The sequence below is a fragment of the Anomaloglossus baeobatrachus genome, chromosome 4 (genome assembly GCF_048569485.1).
Source record: "Anomaloglossus baeobatrachus isolate aAnoBae1 chromosome 4, aAnoBae1.hap1, whole genome shotgun sequence".
Classification (NCBI taxonomy): Eukaryota; Metazoa; Chordata; class Amphibia; order Anura; family Aromobatidae; genus Anomaloglossus; species Anomaloglossus baeobatrachus.
Genome location: NC_134356.1, coordinates 407,855,801 through 407,871,323, shown reverse-complemented (window position 1 = coordinate 407,871,323; position 15,523 = coordinate 407,855,801). Strand labels below are relative to the sequence as shown.

Sequence of the window (15,523 nt, the reverse complement as noted above, 5' to 3'; positions counted from 1 at the left end):
CATGTACCCGATCACCTCTGTATACTGGAGCCACTACTGTATAGCGGAGCCCTGTGCACCTGATCAGCGCTATATACTGGAGCCAGTACTGTATAGCGGAGCCCCGTGCACCCGATCACCTCTATATACTGGAGCCAGTACTGTATAGCGGAGCCTCATGTACCCGATCACCTCTGTATACTGGAGCCACTACTGTATAGCGGAGCCCTGTGCACCTGATCAGCGCTATATACTGGAGCCAGTACTGTATAGCGGAGCCCCGCACCTGATCACCTCTGTATACTGGAGCCAGTACTGTATAGCGGAGCCCTGTGCACCTGATCAGCGCTATATACTGGAGCCAGTACTGTATAGCGGAGCCCTGTGCACCTGATCAGCGCTATATACTGGAGCCAGTACTGTATAGCGGAGCCCTGTGCACCTGATCAGCGCTATATACTGAAGCCAGTACTGTATAGCGGAGCCCTGTGCACCTGATCACCTCTGTATACTGGAGCCAGTACTGTATACAGGAGCCCCGTGCACCTGATCAGCGCTATATACTGGAGCCAGTACTGTATAGCGGAGCCCTGTGCACCTGATCAGCGCTATATACTGGAGCCAGTACTGTATAGCGGAGCCCTGTGCACCTGATCAGCGCTATATACTGGAGCCAGTACTGTATAGCGGAGCCCTGTGCACCTGATCAGCGCTATATACTGGAGCCAGTACTGTATACAGGAGCCCCGTGCACCCGATCACCTCTGTATACTGGAGCCAGTACTGTATACCGGAGCCCCGCACCCGATCACCTCTATATACTGGAGCCAGTACTGTATACAGGAGCCCCGTGCACCCGATCACCTCTGTATACTGGAGCCAGTACTGTATACCGGAGCCTCGTGTACCCGATCACCTCTGTATACTGGAGCCACTAATGTATAGCGGAGCCCTGTGCACCTGATCAGCGCTATATACTGGAGCCAGTACTGTATAGCGGAGCCCTGTGCACCTGATCAGCGCTATATACTGGAGCAAGTACTGTATAGCGGAGCCCCGTGCACCTGATCAGCGCTATATACTGGAGCCAGTACTGTATAGCGGAGCCTCATGTACCCGATCACCTCTGTATACTGGAGCCACTACTGTATAGCGGAGCCCTGTGCACCTGATCAGCGCTATATACTGGAGCCAGTACTGTATACCGGAGCCCCGTGCACCCGATCACCTCTGTATACTGGAGCCAGTACTGTATAGCGGAGCCTCATGTACCCGATCACCTCTGTATACTGGAGCCACTACTGTATAGCGGAGCCCTGTGCACCTGATCAGCGCTATATACTGGAGCCAGTACTGTATAGCGGAGCCCTGTGCACCTGATCAGCGCTATATACTGGAGCCAGTACTGTATAGCGGAGCCCTGTGCACCTGATCAGCGCTATATACTGGAGCCAGTACTGTATAGCGGAGCCCTGTGCACCTGATCAGCGCTATATACTGGAGCCAGTACTGTATAGCGGAGCCCTGTGCACCTGATCAGCGCTATATACTGGAGCCAGTACTGTATACCGGAGCCCCGTGCACCCGATCACCTCTGTATACTGGAGCCAGTACTGTATAGCGGAGCCCCGTGCACCCGATCACCTCTGTATACTGGAGCCAGTACTGTATAGCGGAGCCCCGTGCACCTGATCACCTCTGTATACTGGAGCCAGTACTGTATAGCGGAGCCCTGTGCACCTGATCAGCGCTATATACTGGAGCCAGTACTGTATAGCGGAGCCCTGTGCACCTGATCAGCGCTATATACTGGAGCCAGTACTGTATAGCGGAGCCCCGCACCTGATCACCTCTGTATACTGGAGCCAGTACTGTATACCGGAGCCCCGTGCACCCGATCACCTCTATACTGGAGCCACTACTGTATACCGGAGCCCCGTGCACCCGATCACCTCTGTATACTGGAGCCACTACTGTATACCGGAGCCCCGTGCACCCGATCACCTCTGTATACTGGAGCCAGTACTGTATACAGGAGCCCCGTGCACCCGATCACCTCTGTATACTGGAGCCAGTACTGTATACCGGAGCCCCGTGCACCCGATCACCTCTGTATACTGGAGCCAGTACTGTATAGCGGAGCCCCGTGCACCCGATCACCTCTGTATACTGGAGCCAGTACTGTATAGCGGAGCCCCGTGCACCTGATCACCTCTGTATACTGGAGCCAGTACTGTATAGCGGAGCCCTGTGCACCTGATCAGCGCTATATACTGGAGCCAGTACTGTATAGCGGAGCCCTGTGCACCTGATCAGCGCTATATACTGGAGCCAGTACTGTATAGCGGAGCCCTGTGCACCTGATCAGCGCTATATACTGGAGCCAGTACTGTATAGCGGAGCCCCGTGCACCCGATCACCTCTGTATACTGGAGCCAGTACTGTATAGCGGAGCCCCGTGCACCTGATCACCTCTGTATACTGGAGCCAGTACTGTATAGCGGAGCCCTGTGCACCTGATCAGCGCTATATACTGGAGCCAGTACTGTATAGCGGAGCCCTGTGCACCTGATCAGCGCTATATACTGGAGCCAGTACTGTATAGCGGAGCCCCGCACCTGATCACCTCTGTATACTGGAGCCAGTACTGTATACCGGAGCCCCGTGCACCCGATCACCTCTATACTGGAGCCACTACTGTATACCGGAGCCCCGTGCACCCGATCACCTCTGTATACTGGAGCCACTACTGTATACCGGAGCCCCGTGCACCCGATCACCTCTGTATACTGGAGCCAGTACTGTATACAGGAGCCCCGTGCACCCGATCACCTCTGTATACTGGAGCCAGTACTGTATACCGGAGCCCCGTGCACCCGATCAGCTTTATATAGGAGCCAGTACTGTATACAGGAGCCCCGTGCACCCGATCACCTCTGTATACTGGAGCCAGTACTGTATACAGGAGCCCCGTGCACCCGATCACCTCTGTATACTGGAGCCAGTACTGTATAGCGGAGCCCCGTGCACCTGATCAGCGCTATATACTGGAGCCAGTACTGTATACAGGAGCCCCGTGCACCTGATCACCTCTGTATACTGGAGCCAGTACTGTATACAGGAGCCCCGTGCACCTGATCAGCGCTATATACTGGAGCCAGTACTGTATACCGGAGCCCCGTGCACCCGATCACCTCTATATACTGGAGCCAGTACTGTATAGTGGAGCCTCATGTACCCGATCACCTCTGTATACTGGAGCCACTACTGTATAGCGGAGCCCTGTGCACCTGATCAGCGCTATATACTGGAGCCAGTACTGTATACAGGAGCCCCGTGCACCTGATCAGCGCTATATACTGGAGCCAGTACTGTATAGCGGAGCCCTGTGCACCTGATCAGCGCTATATACTGGAGCCAGTACTGTATAGCGGAGCCCTGTGCACCTGATCAGCGCTATATACTGGAGCCAGTACTGTATAGCGGAGCCCCGCACCTGATCACCTCTGTATACTGGAGCCAGTACTGTGTAGCGGAGCCCTGTGCACCTGATCAGCGCTATATACTGGAGCCAGTACTGTATAGCGGAGCCCTGTGCACCTGATCAGCGCTATATACTGGAGCCAGTACTGTATAGCGGAGCCCTGTGCACCTGATCAGCGCTATATACTGGAGCCAGTACTGTATAGCGGAGCCCTGTGCACCTGATCAGCGCTATATACTGGAGCCAGTACTGTATACAGGAGCCCCGTGCACCTGATCACCTGTATACTGGAGCCAGTACTGTATACAGGAGCCCCGTGCACCTGATCAGCGCTATATACTGGAGCCAGTACTGTATAGCGGAGCCCTGTGCACCTGATCAGCGCTATATACTGGAGCCAGTACTGTATAGCGGAGCCCTGTGCACCTGATCACCTCTGTATACTGGAGCCAGTACTGTATACAGGAGCCCCGTGCACCTGATCAGCGCTATATACTGGAGCCAGTACTGTATAGCGGAGCCCTGTGCACCTGATCAGCGCTATATACTGGAGCCAGTACTGTATAGCGGAGCCCTGTGCACCTGATCAGCGCTATATACTGGAGCCAGTACTGTATAGCGGAGCCCTGTGCACCTGATCAGCGCTATATACTGGAGCCAGTACTGTATAGCGGAGCCCCGTGCACCTGATCAGCGCTATATACTGGAGCCAGTACTGTATACAGGAGCCCCGTGCACCCGATCACCTCTGTATACTGGAGCCAGTACTGCATACCGGAGCCCCGTGCACCCGATCACCTCTGTATACTGGAGCCAGTACTGTATACAGGAGCCCCGTGCACCCGATCACCTCTGTATACTGGAGCCAGTACTGTATACCGGAGCCTCATGTACCAGATCACCTCTGTATACTGGAGCCACTACTGTATAGCGGAGCCCTGTGCACCTGATCAGCGCTATATACTGGAGCCAGTACTGTATAGCGGAGCCCTGTGCACCTGATCAGCGCTATATACTGGAGCAAGTACTGTATAGCGGAGCCCCGTGCACCTGATCAGCGCTATATACTGGAGCCAGTACTGTATAGCGGAGCCTCATGTACCCGATCACCTCTGTATACTGGAGCCACTACTGTATAGCGGAGCCCTGTGCACCTGATCAGCGCTATATACTGGAGCCAGTACTGTATACCGGAGCCCCGTGCACCCGATCACCTCTGTATACTGGAGCCAGTACTGTATGGCGGAGCCTCATGTACCCGATCACCTCTGTATACTGGAGCCACTACTGTATAGCGGAGCCCTGTGCACCTGATCAGCGCTATATACTGGAGCCAGTACTGTATAGCGGAGCCCTGTGCACCTGATCAGCGCTATATACTGGAGCCAGTACTGTATAGCGGAGCCCTGTGCACCTGATCAGAGCTATATACTGGAGCCAGTACTGTATAGCGGAGCCCCGCACCTGATCACCTCTGTATACTGGAGCCAGTACTGTATACCGGAGCCCCGTGCACCTGATCAGCGCTATATACTGGAGCCAGTACTGTATAGCGGAGCCCTGTGCACCTGATCAGCGCTATATACTGGAGCCAGTACTGTATAGCGGAGCCCTGTGCACCTGATCAGCGCTATATACTGGAGCCAGTACTGTATACAGGAGCCCCGTGCACCTGATCACCTCTGTATACTGGAGCCAGTACTGTATACAGGAGCCCCGTGCACCTGATCAGCGCTATATACTGGAGCCAGTACTGTATAGCGGAGCCCTGTGCACCTGATCAGCGCTATATACTGGAGCCAGTACTGTATAGCGGAGCCCTGTGCACCTGATCAGCGCTATATACTGGAGCCAGTACTGTATACCGGAGCCCCGCACCCGATCACCTCTATATACTGGAGCCAGTACTGTATAGCGGAGCCTCATGTACCCGATCACCTCTGTATACTGGAGCCACTACTGTATAGCGGAGCCCTGTGCACCTGATCAGCACTATATACTGGAGCCAGTACTGTATAGCGGAGCCCTGTGCACCTGATCACCTCTGTATACTGGAGCCAGTACTGTATACAGGAGCCCCGTGCACCCGATCACCTCTGTATACTGGAGCCAGTACTGTATACAGGAGCCCCGTGCACCTGATCACCTCTGTATACTGGAGCCAGTACAGTATAGCGGAGCCCTGTGCACCTGATCAGCGCTATATACTGGAGCCAGTACTGTATAGCGGAGCCCTGTGCACCTGATCAGCGCTATATACTGGAGCCAGTACTGTATAGCGGAGCCCCGCACCTGATCACCTCTGTATACTGGAGCCAGTACTGTATACCGGAGCCCCGTGCACCTGATCACCTCTGTATACTGGAGCCAGTACTGTATAGCGGAGCCCTGTGCACCTGATCAGCGCTATATACTGGAGCCAGTACTGTATAGCGGAGCCCTGTGCACCTGATCAGCGCTATATACTGGAGCCAGTACTGTATAGCGGAGCCCCGCACCTGATCACCTCTGTATACTGGAGCCAGTACTGTATACCGGAGCCCCGTGCACCCGATCACCTCTGTATACTGGAGCCAGTACTGTATAGCGGAGCCCTGTGCATCTGATCAGCGCTACGGTATATACTGGAGCCAGTACTGTATACCGGAGCCCCGCACCCGATCACCTCTATATACTGGAGCCAGTACTGTATACAGGAGCCCCGTGCGCCCGATCACCTTTGTATACTGGAGCCAGTACTGTATAGCGGAGCCCTGTGCATCTGATCAGCGCTATATACTGGAGCCAGTACTGTATACCGGAGCCCCGTGCACCCGATCACCTCTGTATACTGGAGCCAGTACTGTATACAGGAGCCCCGTGCACCCGATCACCTCTGTATACTGGAGCCAGTACTGTATACCAGAGCCCCGTGCACCCGATCACCTCTGTATACAGGAGCCAGTACTGTATACCGGAGCCCCGTGCACCCGATCACCTCTGTATACTGGAGCCAGTACTGTATAGCGGAGCCCTGTGCACCTGATCAGCGCTATGTACTGGAGCCAGTACTGTATAGCGGAGCCCTGTGCACCTGATAAGCGCTATATACTGGAGCCAGTACTGTATACAGGAGCCCCGTGCACCTGATCAGCGCTATATACTGGAGCCAGTACTGTATACAGGAGCCTCATGTACCCGATCACCTCTGTATACTGGAGCCACTACTGTATAGCGGAGCCCTGTGCACCTGATCAGCGCTATATACTGGAGCCAGTACTGTATAGCGGAGCCCTGTGCACCTGATCAGCGCTATATACTGGAGCCAGTACTGTATAGCGGAGCCCTGTGCACCTGATCAGCGCTATATACTGGAGCCAGTACTGTATAGCGGAGCCCCGTGCACCTGATCAGCGCTATATACTGGAGCCAGTACTGTATAGCGGAGCCCTGTGCACCTGATCAGCGCTATATACTGGAGCCAGTACTGTATAGCGGAGCCCTGTGCACCTGATCAGCGCTATATACTGGAGCCAGTACTGTATAGCGGAGCCCTGTGCACCTGATCAGCGCTATATACTGGAGCCATTACTGTATAGCGGAGCCCCGTGCACCTGATCAGCGCTATATACTGGAGCCAGTACTGTATAGCGGAGCCCTGTGCACCTGATCAGCGCTATATACTGGAGCCAGTACTGTATACAGGAGCCCCGTGCACCTGATCACCTCTGTATACTGGAGCCAGTACTGTATACAGGAGCCCCGTGCACCTGATCAGCGCTATATACTGGAGCCAGTACTGTATAGCGGAGCCCCGTGCACCCGATCACCTCTGTATACTGGAGCCAGTACTGTATACCGGAGCCCCGCACCCGATCACCTCTATATACTGGAGCCAGTACTGTATAGCGGAGCCTCATGTACCCGATCACCTCTGTATACTGGAGCCACTACTGTATAGCGGAGCCCTGTGCACCTGATCAGCGCTATATACTGGAGCCAGTACTGTATAGCGGAGCCCTGTGCACCTGATCAGAGCTATATACTGGAGCCAGTACTGTATACCGGAGCCCCGTGCACCTGATCAGCGCTATATACTGGAGCCAGTACTGTATAGCGGAGCCCTGTGCACCTGATCACCTCTGTATACTGGAGCCAGTACTGTATAGCGGAGCCCCGTGCACCTGATCAGCGCTATATACTGGAGCCAGTACTGTATAGCGGAGCCCCGTGCACCTGATCAGCGCTATATACTGGAGCCAGTACTGTATAGCGGAGCCCTGTGCACCTGATCAGCGCTATATACTGGAGCCAGTACTGTATAGCGGAGCCCCGTGCACCTGATCAGCGCTATATACTGGAGCCATTACTGTATAGCGGAGCCCCGTGCACCTGATCACCTCTGTATACTCGAGCCAGTACTGTATACCGGAGCCCCGTGCACCTGATCACCTCTGTATACTGGAGCCAGTACTGTATACAGGAGCCCCGTGCACCTGATCAACTCTGTATACTGGAGCCAGTACTGTATACCGGAGCCCCGTGCACCTGATCAGCGCTATATACTGGAGCCAGTACTGTATAGCGGAGCCCTGTGCACCTGATCAGCGCTATATACTGGAGCCAGTACTGTATAGCGGAGCCCCGTGCACCTGATCAGCGCTATATACTGGAGCCATTACTGTATAGCGGAGCCCCGTGCACCTGATCAGCGCTATATACTGGAGCCAGTACTGTATAGCGGAGCCCTGTGCACCTGATCAGCGCTATATACTGGAGCCAGTACTGTATACAGGAGCCCCGTGCACCCGATCACCTCTGTATACAGGAGCCAGTACTGTATAGCGGAGCCCCGTGCACCTGATCAGCGCTATATACTGGAGCCATTACTGTAAAGCGGAGCCCCGTGCACCTGATCAGCGCTATATACTGGAGCCAGTACTGTATAGCGGAGCCCTGTGCACCTGATCAGCGCTATATACTGGAGCCAGTACTGTATACAGGAGCCCCGTGCACCTGATCACCTCTGTATACTGGAGCCAGTACTGTATACAGGAGCCCCGTGCACCTGATCAGCGCTATATACTGGAGCCAGTACTGTATAGCGGAACCCTGTGCACCTGATCAGCGCTATATACTGGAGCCAGTACTGTATACCGGAGCCCCGTGCACCCGATCACCTCTGTATACTGGAGCCAGTACTGTATAGCGGAGCCTCATGTACCCGATCACCTCTATATACTGGAGCCAGTACTGTATACCGGAGCCCCGTGCACCCGATCAGCTTTATATAGGAGCCAGTACTGTATACAGGAGCCCCGTGCACCCGATCACCTCTGTATACTGGAGCCAGTACTGTATACAGGAGCCCCGTGCACCTGATCAGCGCTATATACTGGAGCCAGTACTGTATAGCGGAGCCCCGTGCACCTGATCACCTCTGTATACTGGAGCCAGTACTGTATACCGGAGCCCCGTGCACCCGATCACCTCTGTATACTGGAGCCAGTACTGTATACAGGAGCCCCCGTGCACCCGATCACCTCTGTATACTGGAGCCAGTACTGTATAGCGGAGCCCCGTGCACCTGATCACCTCTGTATACTGGAGCCAGTACTGTATAGCGGAGCCCTGTGCACCTGATCAGCGCTATATACTGGAGCCAGTACTGTATAGCGGAGCCCTGTGCACCTGATCAGCGCTATATACTGGAGCCAGTACTGTATAGCGGAGCCCCGTGCACCTGATCACCTCTGTATACTGGAGCCAGTACTGTATACCGGAGCCCCGTGCACCCGATCACCTCTGTATACAGGAGCCAGTACTGTATAGCGGAGCCCTGTGCACCTGATCAGCGCTATATACTGGAGCCAGTACTGTATACAGGAGCCCCGTGCACCTGATCACCTCTGTATACTGGAGCCAGTACTGTATACCGGAGCCCCGTGCACCCGATCACCTCTGTATACTGGAGCCAGTACTGTATAGCGGAGCCTCATGTACCCGATCACCTCTATATACTGGAGCCAGTACTGTATACAGGAGCCCCGTGCACCTGATCAGCGCTATATACTGGAGCCAGTACTGTATAGCGGAGCCCTGTGCACCTGATCAGCGCTATATACTGGAGCCAGTACTGTATAGCGGAGCCCCGTGCACCTGATCACCTCTGTATACTGGAGCCAGTACTGTATACCGGAGCCCCGTGCACCCGATCACCTCTGTATACAGGAGCCAGTACTGTATAGCGGAGCCCTGTGCACCTGATCAGCGCTATATACTGGAGCCAGTACTGTATACAGGAGCCCCGTGCACCTGATCACCTCTGTATACTGGAGCCAGTACTGTATACCGGAGCCCCGTGCACCCGATCACCTCTACATACTGGAGCCAGTACTGTATACAGGAGCCCCGTGCACCCGATCAGCTTTATATAGGAGCCAGTACTGTATACCGGAGCCCCGTGCACCTGATCAGCGCTATATACTGGAGCCAGTACTGTATACAGGAGCCCCGTGCACCCGATCAGCTTTATATAGGAGCCAGTACTGTATACAGGAGCCCCGTGCACCCGATCAGCTTTATATAGGAGCCAGTACTGTATACAGGAGCCCCGTGCACCCGATCAGCTTTATATAGGAGCCAGTACTGTATACAGGAGCCCCGTGCACCCGATCAGCTTTATATACTGGAGCCAGTACTGTATACAGGAGCCCCGTGCACCCGATCAGCTTTATATAGGAGCCAGTACTGTATACAGGAGCCCCGTGCACCCGATCAGCGCTATATACTGGAGCCAGTACTGTATACAGGAGCCCCGTGCACCCGATCACCTCTGTATACTGGAGCCAGTACTGTATACAGGAGCCCCGTGCACCTGATCAGCGCTATATACTGGAGCCAGTACTGTATAGCGGAGCCCCGTGCACCTGATCACCTCTGTATACTGGAGCCAGTACTGTATACCGGAGCCCCGTGCACCCGATCACCTCTGTATACTGGAGCCAGTACTGTATACAGGAGCCCCCGTGCACCCGATCACCTCTGTATACTGGAGCCAGTACTGTATAGCGGAGCCCCGTGCACCTGATCACCTCTGTATACTGGAGCCAGTACTGTATAGCGGAGCCCTGTGCACCTGATCAGCGCTATATACTGGAGCCAGTACTGTATAGCGGAGCCCTGTGCACCTGATCAGCGCTATATACTGGAGCCAGTACTGTATAGCGGAGCCCCGTGCACCTGATCACCTCTGTATACTGGAGCCAGTACTGCATACCGGAGCCCCGTGCACCCGATCACCTCTGTATACAGGAGCCAGTACTGTATAGCGGAGCCCTGTGCACCTGATCAGCGCTATATACTGGAGCCAGTACTGTATACAGGAGCCCCGTGCACCTGATCACCTCTGTATACTGGAGCCAGTACTGTATACCGGAGCCCCGTGCACCCGATCACCTCTGTATACTGGAGCCAGTACTGTATACCGGAGCCCCGCACCCGATCACCTCTATATACTGGAGCCAGTACTGTATAGCGGAGCCTCATGTACCCGATCACCTCTGTATACTGGAGCCACTACTGTATAGCGGAGCCCTGTGCACCTGATCAGCGCTATATACTGGAGCCAGTACTGTATAGCGGAGCCCCGTGCACCTGATCACCTCTGTATACTGGAGCCAGTACTGTATACAGGAGCCCCGTGCACCTGATCAGCGCTATATACTGGAGCCAGTACTGTATAGCGGAGCCCTGTGCACCTGATCAGCGCTATATACTGGAGCCAGTACTGTATACCGGAGCCCCGTGCACCCGATCACCTCTGTATACTGGAGCCAGTACTGTATAGCGGAGCCTCATGTACCCGATCACCTCTATATACTGGAGCCAGTACTGTATACCGGAGCCCCGTGCACCCGATCAGCTTTATATAGGAGCCAGTACTGTATACAGGAGCCCCGTGCACCCGATCACATCTGTATACTGGAGCCAGTACTGTATACAGGAGCCCCGTGCACCTGATCAGCGCTATATACTGGAGCCAGTACTGTATAGCGGAGCCCCGTGCACCTGATCACCTCTGTACACTGGAGCCAGTACTGTATACCGGAGCCCCGTGCACCCGATCACCTCTGTATACTGGAGCCAGTACTGTATACAGGAGCCCCCGTGCACCCGATCACCTCTGTATACTGGAGCCAGTACTGTATAGCGGAGCCCCGTGCACCTGATCACCTCTGTATACTGGAGCCAGTACTGTATAGCGGAGCCCTGTGCACCTGATCAGCGCTATATACTGGAGCCAGTACTGTATAGCGGAGCCCCGTGCACCTGATCACCTCTGTATACTGGAGCCAGTACTGTATACCGGAGCCCCGTGCACCCGATCACCTCTGTATACAGGAGCCAGTACTGTATAGCGGAGCCCTGTGCACCTGATCAGCGCTCTATACTGGAGCCAGTACTGTATACAGGAGCCCCGTGCACCTGATCACCTCTGTATACTGGAGCCAGTACTGTATACCGGAGCCCCGTGCACCCGATCACCTCTACATACTGGAGCCAGTACTGTATACAGGAGCCCCGTGCACCCGATCAGCTTTATATAGGAGCCAGTACTGTATACAGGAGCCCCGTGCACCCGATCAGCTTTATATAGGAGCCAGTACTGTATACAGGAGCCCCGTGCACCCGATCAGCTTTATATAGGAGCCAGTACTGTATACAGGAGCCCCGTGCACCCGATCAGCTTTATATAGGAGCCAGTACTGTATACAGGAGCCCCGTGCACCCGATCAGCTTTATATACTGGAGCCAGTACTGTATACAGGAGCCCCGTGCACCCGATCAGCTTTATATACTGGAGCCAGTACTGTATACAGGAGCCCCGTGCACCCGATCAGCTTTATATAGGAGCCAGTACTGTATACAGGAGCCCCGTGCACCCGATCAGCGCTATATACTGGAGCCAGTACTGTATACAGGAGCCCCGTGCACCCGATCACCTCTGTATACTGGAGCCAGTACTGTATACAGGAGCCCCGTGCACCTGATCAGCGCTATATACTGGAGCCAGTACTGTATAGCGGAGCCCCGTGCACCTGATCACCTCTGTATACTGGAGCCAGTACTGTATACCGGAGCCCCGTGCACCCGATCACCTCTGTATACTGGAGCCAGTACTGTATACAGGAGCCCCCGTGCACCCGATCACCTCTGTGTACTGGAGCCAGTACTGTATAGCGGAGCCCCGTGCACCTGATCACCTCTGTATACTGGAGCCAGTACTGTATAGCGGAGCCCTGTGCACCTGATCAGCGCTATATACTGGAGCCAGTACTGTATAGCGGAGCCCTGTGCACCTGATCAGCGCTATATACTGGAGCCAGTACTGTATAGCGGAGCCCCGTGCACCTGATCACCTCTGTATACTGGAGCCAGTACTGTATACCGGAGCCCCGTGCACCCGATCACCTCTGCATACAGGAGCCAGTACTGTATAGCGGAGCCCTGTGCACCTGATCAGCGCTATATACTGGAGCCAGTACTGTATACAGGAGCCCCGTGCACCTGATCACCTCTGTATACTGGAGCCAGTACTGTATACCGGAGCCCCGTGCACCCGATCACCTCTGTATACTGGAGCCAGTACTGTATACCGGAGCCCCGCACCCGATCACCTCTATATACTGGAGCCAGTACTGTATAGCGGAGCCTCATGTACCCGATCACCTCTGTATACTGGAGCCACTACTGTATAGCGGAGCCCTGTGCACCTGATCAGCGCTATATACTGGAGCCAGTACTGTATAGCGGAGCCCCGTGCACCTGATCACCTCTGTATACTGGAGCCAGTACTGTATACAGGAGCCCCGTGCACCTGATCAGCGCTATATACTGGAGCCAGTACTGTATAGCGGAGCCCTGTGCACCTGATCAGCGCTATATACTGGAGCCAGTACTGTATACCGGAGCCCCGTGCACCCGATCACCTCTGTATACTGGAGCCAGTACTGTATAGCGGAGCCTCATGTACCCGATCACCTCTATATACTGGAGCCAGTACTGTATACCGGAGCCCCGTGCACCCGATCAGCTTTATATAGGAGCCAGTACTGTATACAGGAGCCCCGTGCACCCGATCACCTCTGTATACTGGAGCCAGTACTGTATACAGGAGCCCCGTGCACCTGATCAGCGCTATATACTGGAGCCAGTACTGTATAGCGGAGCCCCGTGCACCTGATCACCTCTGTATACTGGAGCCAGTACTGTATACCGGAGCCCCGTGCACCCGATCACCTCTGTATACTGGAGCCAGTACTGTATACAGGAGCCCCGTGCACCTGATCACCTCTGTATACAGGAGCCAGTACTGTATAGCGGAGCCCCGTGCACCTGATCACCTCTGTATACTGGAGCCAGTACTGTATACCGGAGCCCCGTGCACCCGATCAGCTTTATATAGGAGCCAGTACTGTATACCGGAGCCCCGTGCACCTGATCAGCGCTATATACTGGAGCCAGTACTGTATAGCGGAGCCCTGTGCACCTGATCACCTCTGTATACTGGAGCCAGTACTGTATACAGGAGCCCCCGTGCACCCGATCACCTCTGTATACTGGAGCCAGTACTGTATAGCGGAGCCCCGTGCACCTGATCACCTCTGTATACTGGAGCCAGTACTGTATACCGGAGCCCCGTGCACCCGATCAGCTTTATATAGGAGCCAGTACTGTATACCGGAGCCCCGTGCACCTGATCAGCGCTATATACTGGAGCCAGTACTGTATACAGGAGCCCCGTGCACCCGATCAGCTTTATATAGGAGCCAGTACTGTATACCGGAGCCCCGTGCACCCGATCAGCTTTATATAGGAGCCAGTACTGTATACCGGAGCCCCTGGCAGGCTCTGCCACACATGACTACTGTACCGCTCTCCGGTCACAAGTATCTCATCAGGTCCCAAAAGAGGCCGCGGCCTGCACTCCCCACCGGCACCCGCCGTGCACACATGACCACCCCGAGCACACACGGCACTGGCCCGACCAGGAGGACGCGGTGTCCGGCACGCTTTGTACTCACTCTGGAAGATAACTGGATGAGAACGAGCTCCACTTGTACACCGTATAGGACAGCGCTCTGCTCTCCGCCGCCATCTTGTCAGCAGGAAGACTGGGGGCGGGGCTTTGCTCTTAAAGACACACGCACCGTCACAGACGCCGGGTGGGCGGGATGTGTGGCCGAGAGCACCGATGAGGTAAAATGTGAGGTCGCTCGGCCCCGCCTCTACACCGGTAAATACATGACGTACGTGCCTGCTCGCGGCTCATTCATTGGTTGCTTTATGGCGGCTTGGTCTCTAGGCTGTGTGGTAATAGACGGCTGGTAGTGAGGGCCACAGGAGACGGAGACCCTAATATTAGGCTGCAGGTAGTGAGGGGCACAGGGACCCTAATATTAGGCTGCAGGTAGTGAGGGGCTCAGGGACCCTAATATTAGGCTGCAGATAGTGAGGGGCTCAGGGACCCTAATATTAGGCTGCAGGTAGTGAGGGGCTCTGGGACCCTAATATTAGGCTGCAGGTAGTGAGGGGCTCAGGGACCCTAATATTAGGCTGCAGGTAGTGAGGGGCTCAGGGACCCTAATATTAGGCTGCAGGTAGTGAGGGGCTCAGGGACCCTAATATTAGGCTGCAGGTAGTGAGGGGCTCTGGGACCCTAATATTAGGCTGCAGGTAGTGAGGGGCTCAGGGACCCTAATATTAGGCTGCAGGTAGTGAGGGGCTCAGGGACCCTAATATTAGGCTGCAGGTAGTGAGGGGCTCAGGGACCCTAATATTAGGCTGCAGGTAGTGAGGGGCTCAGGGACCCTAATATTAGGCTGCAGGTAGTGAGGGGCTCAGGGACCCTAATATTAGGCTGCAGGTAGTGAGGGGCTCAGGGACCCTAATATTAGGCTGCAGGTAGTGAGGGGCTCTGGGACCCTAATATTAGGCTGCAGGTAGTGAGGGGCTCAGGGACCCTAATATTAGGCTGCAGGTAGTGAGGGGCTCAGGGACCCTAATATTAGGCTGCAG

At 54.8% G+C, this 15,523-nt stretch overlaps 1 protein-coding gene across 1 annotated transcript in view; it reads right to left on the bottom strand.

Annotated features, from left to right (window-relative positions):
• Nucleotides 1-14,608, bottom strand: part of MKLN1 (muskelin 1) — a 120,679-nt gene extending 106,071 nt beyond the window's left edge. Inside the window, exon 1 of the mRNA XM_075345345.1 lies at nt 14,530-14,608. Coding sequence (XP_075201460.1) covers nt 14,530-14,603 — 74 coding nt within the window. The 5' untranslated portion in view covers nt 14,604-14,608. The remainder of the gene's footprint in view (nt 1-14,529) is intronic.
• Between the last annotated feature and the right edge of the window lie 915 nt (nt 14,609-15,523).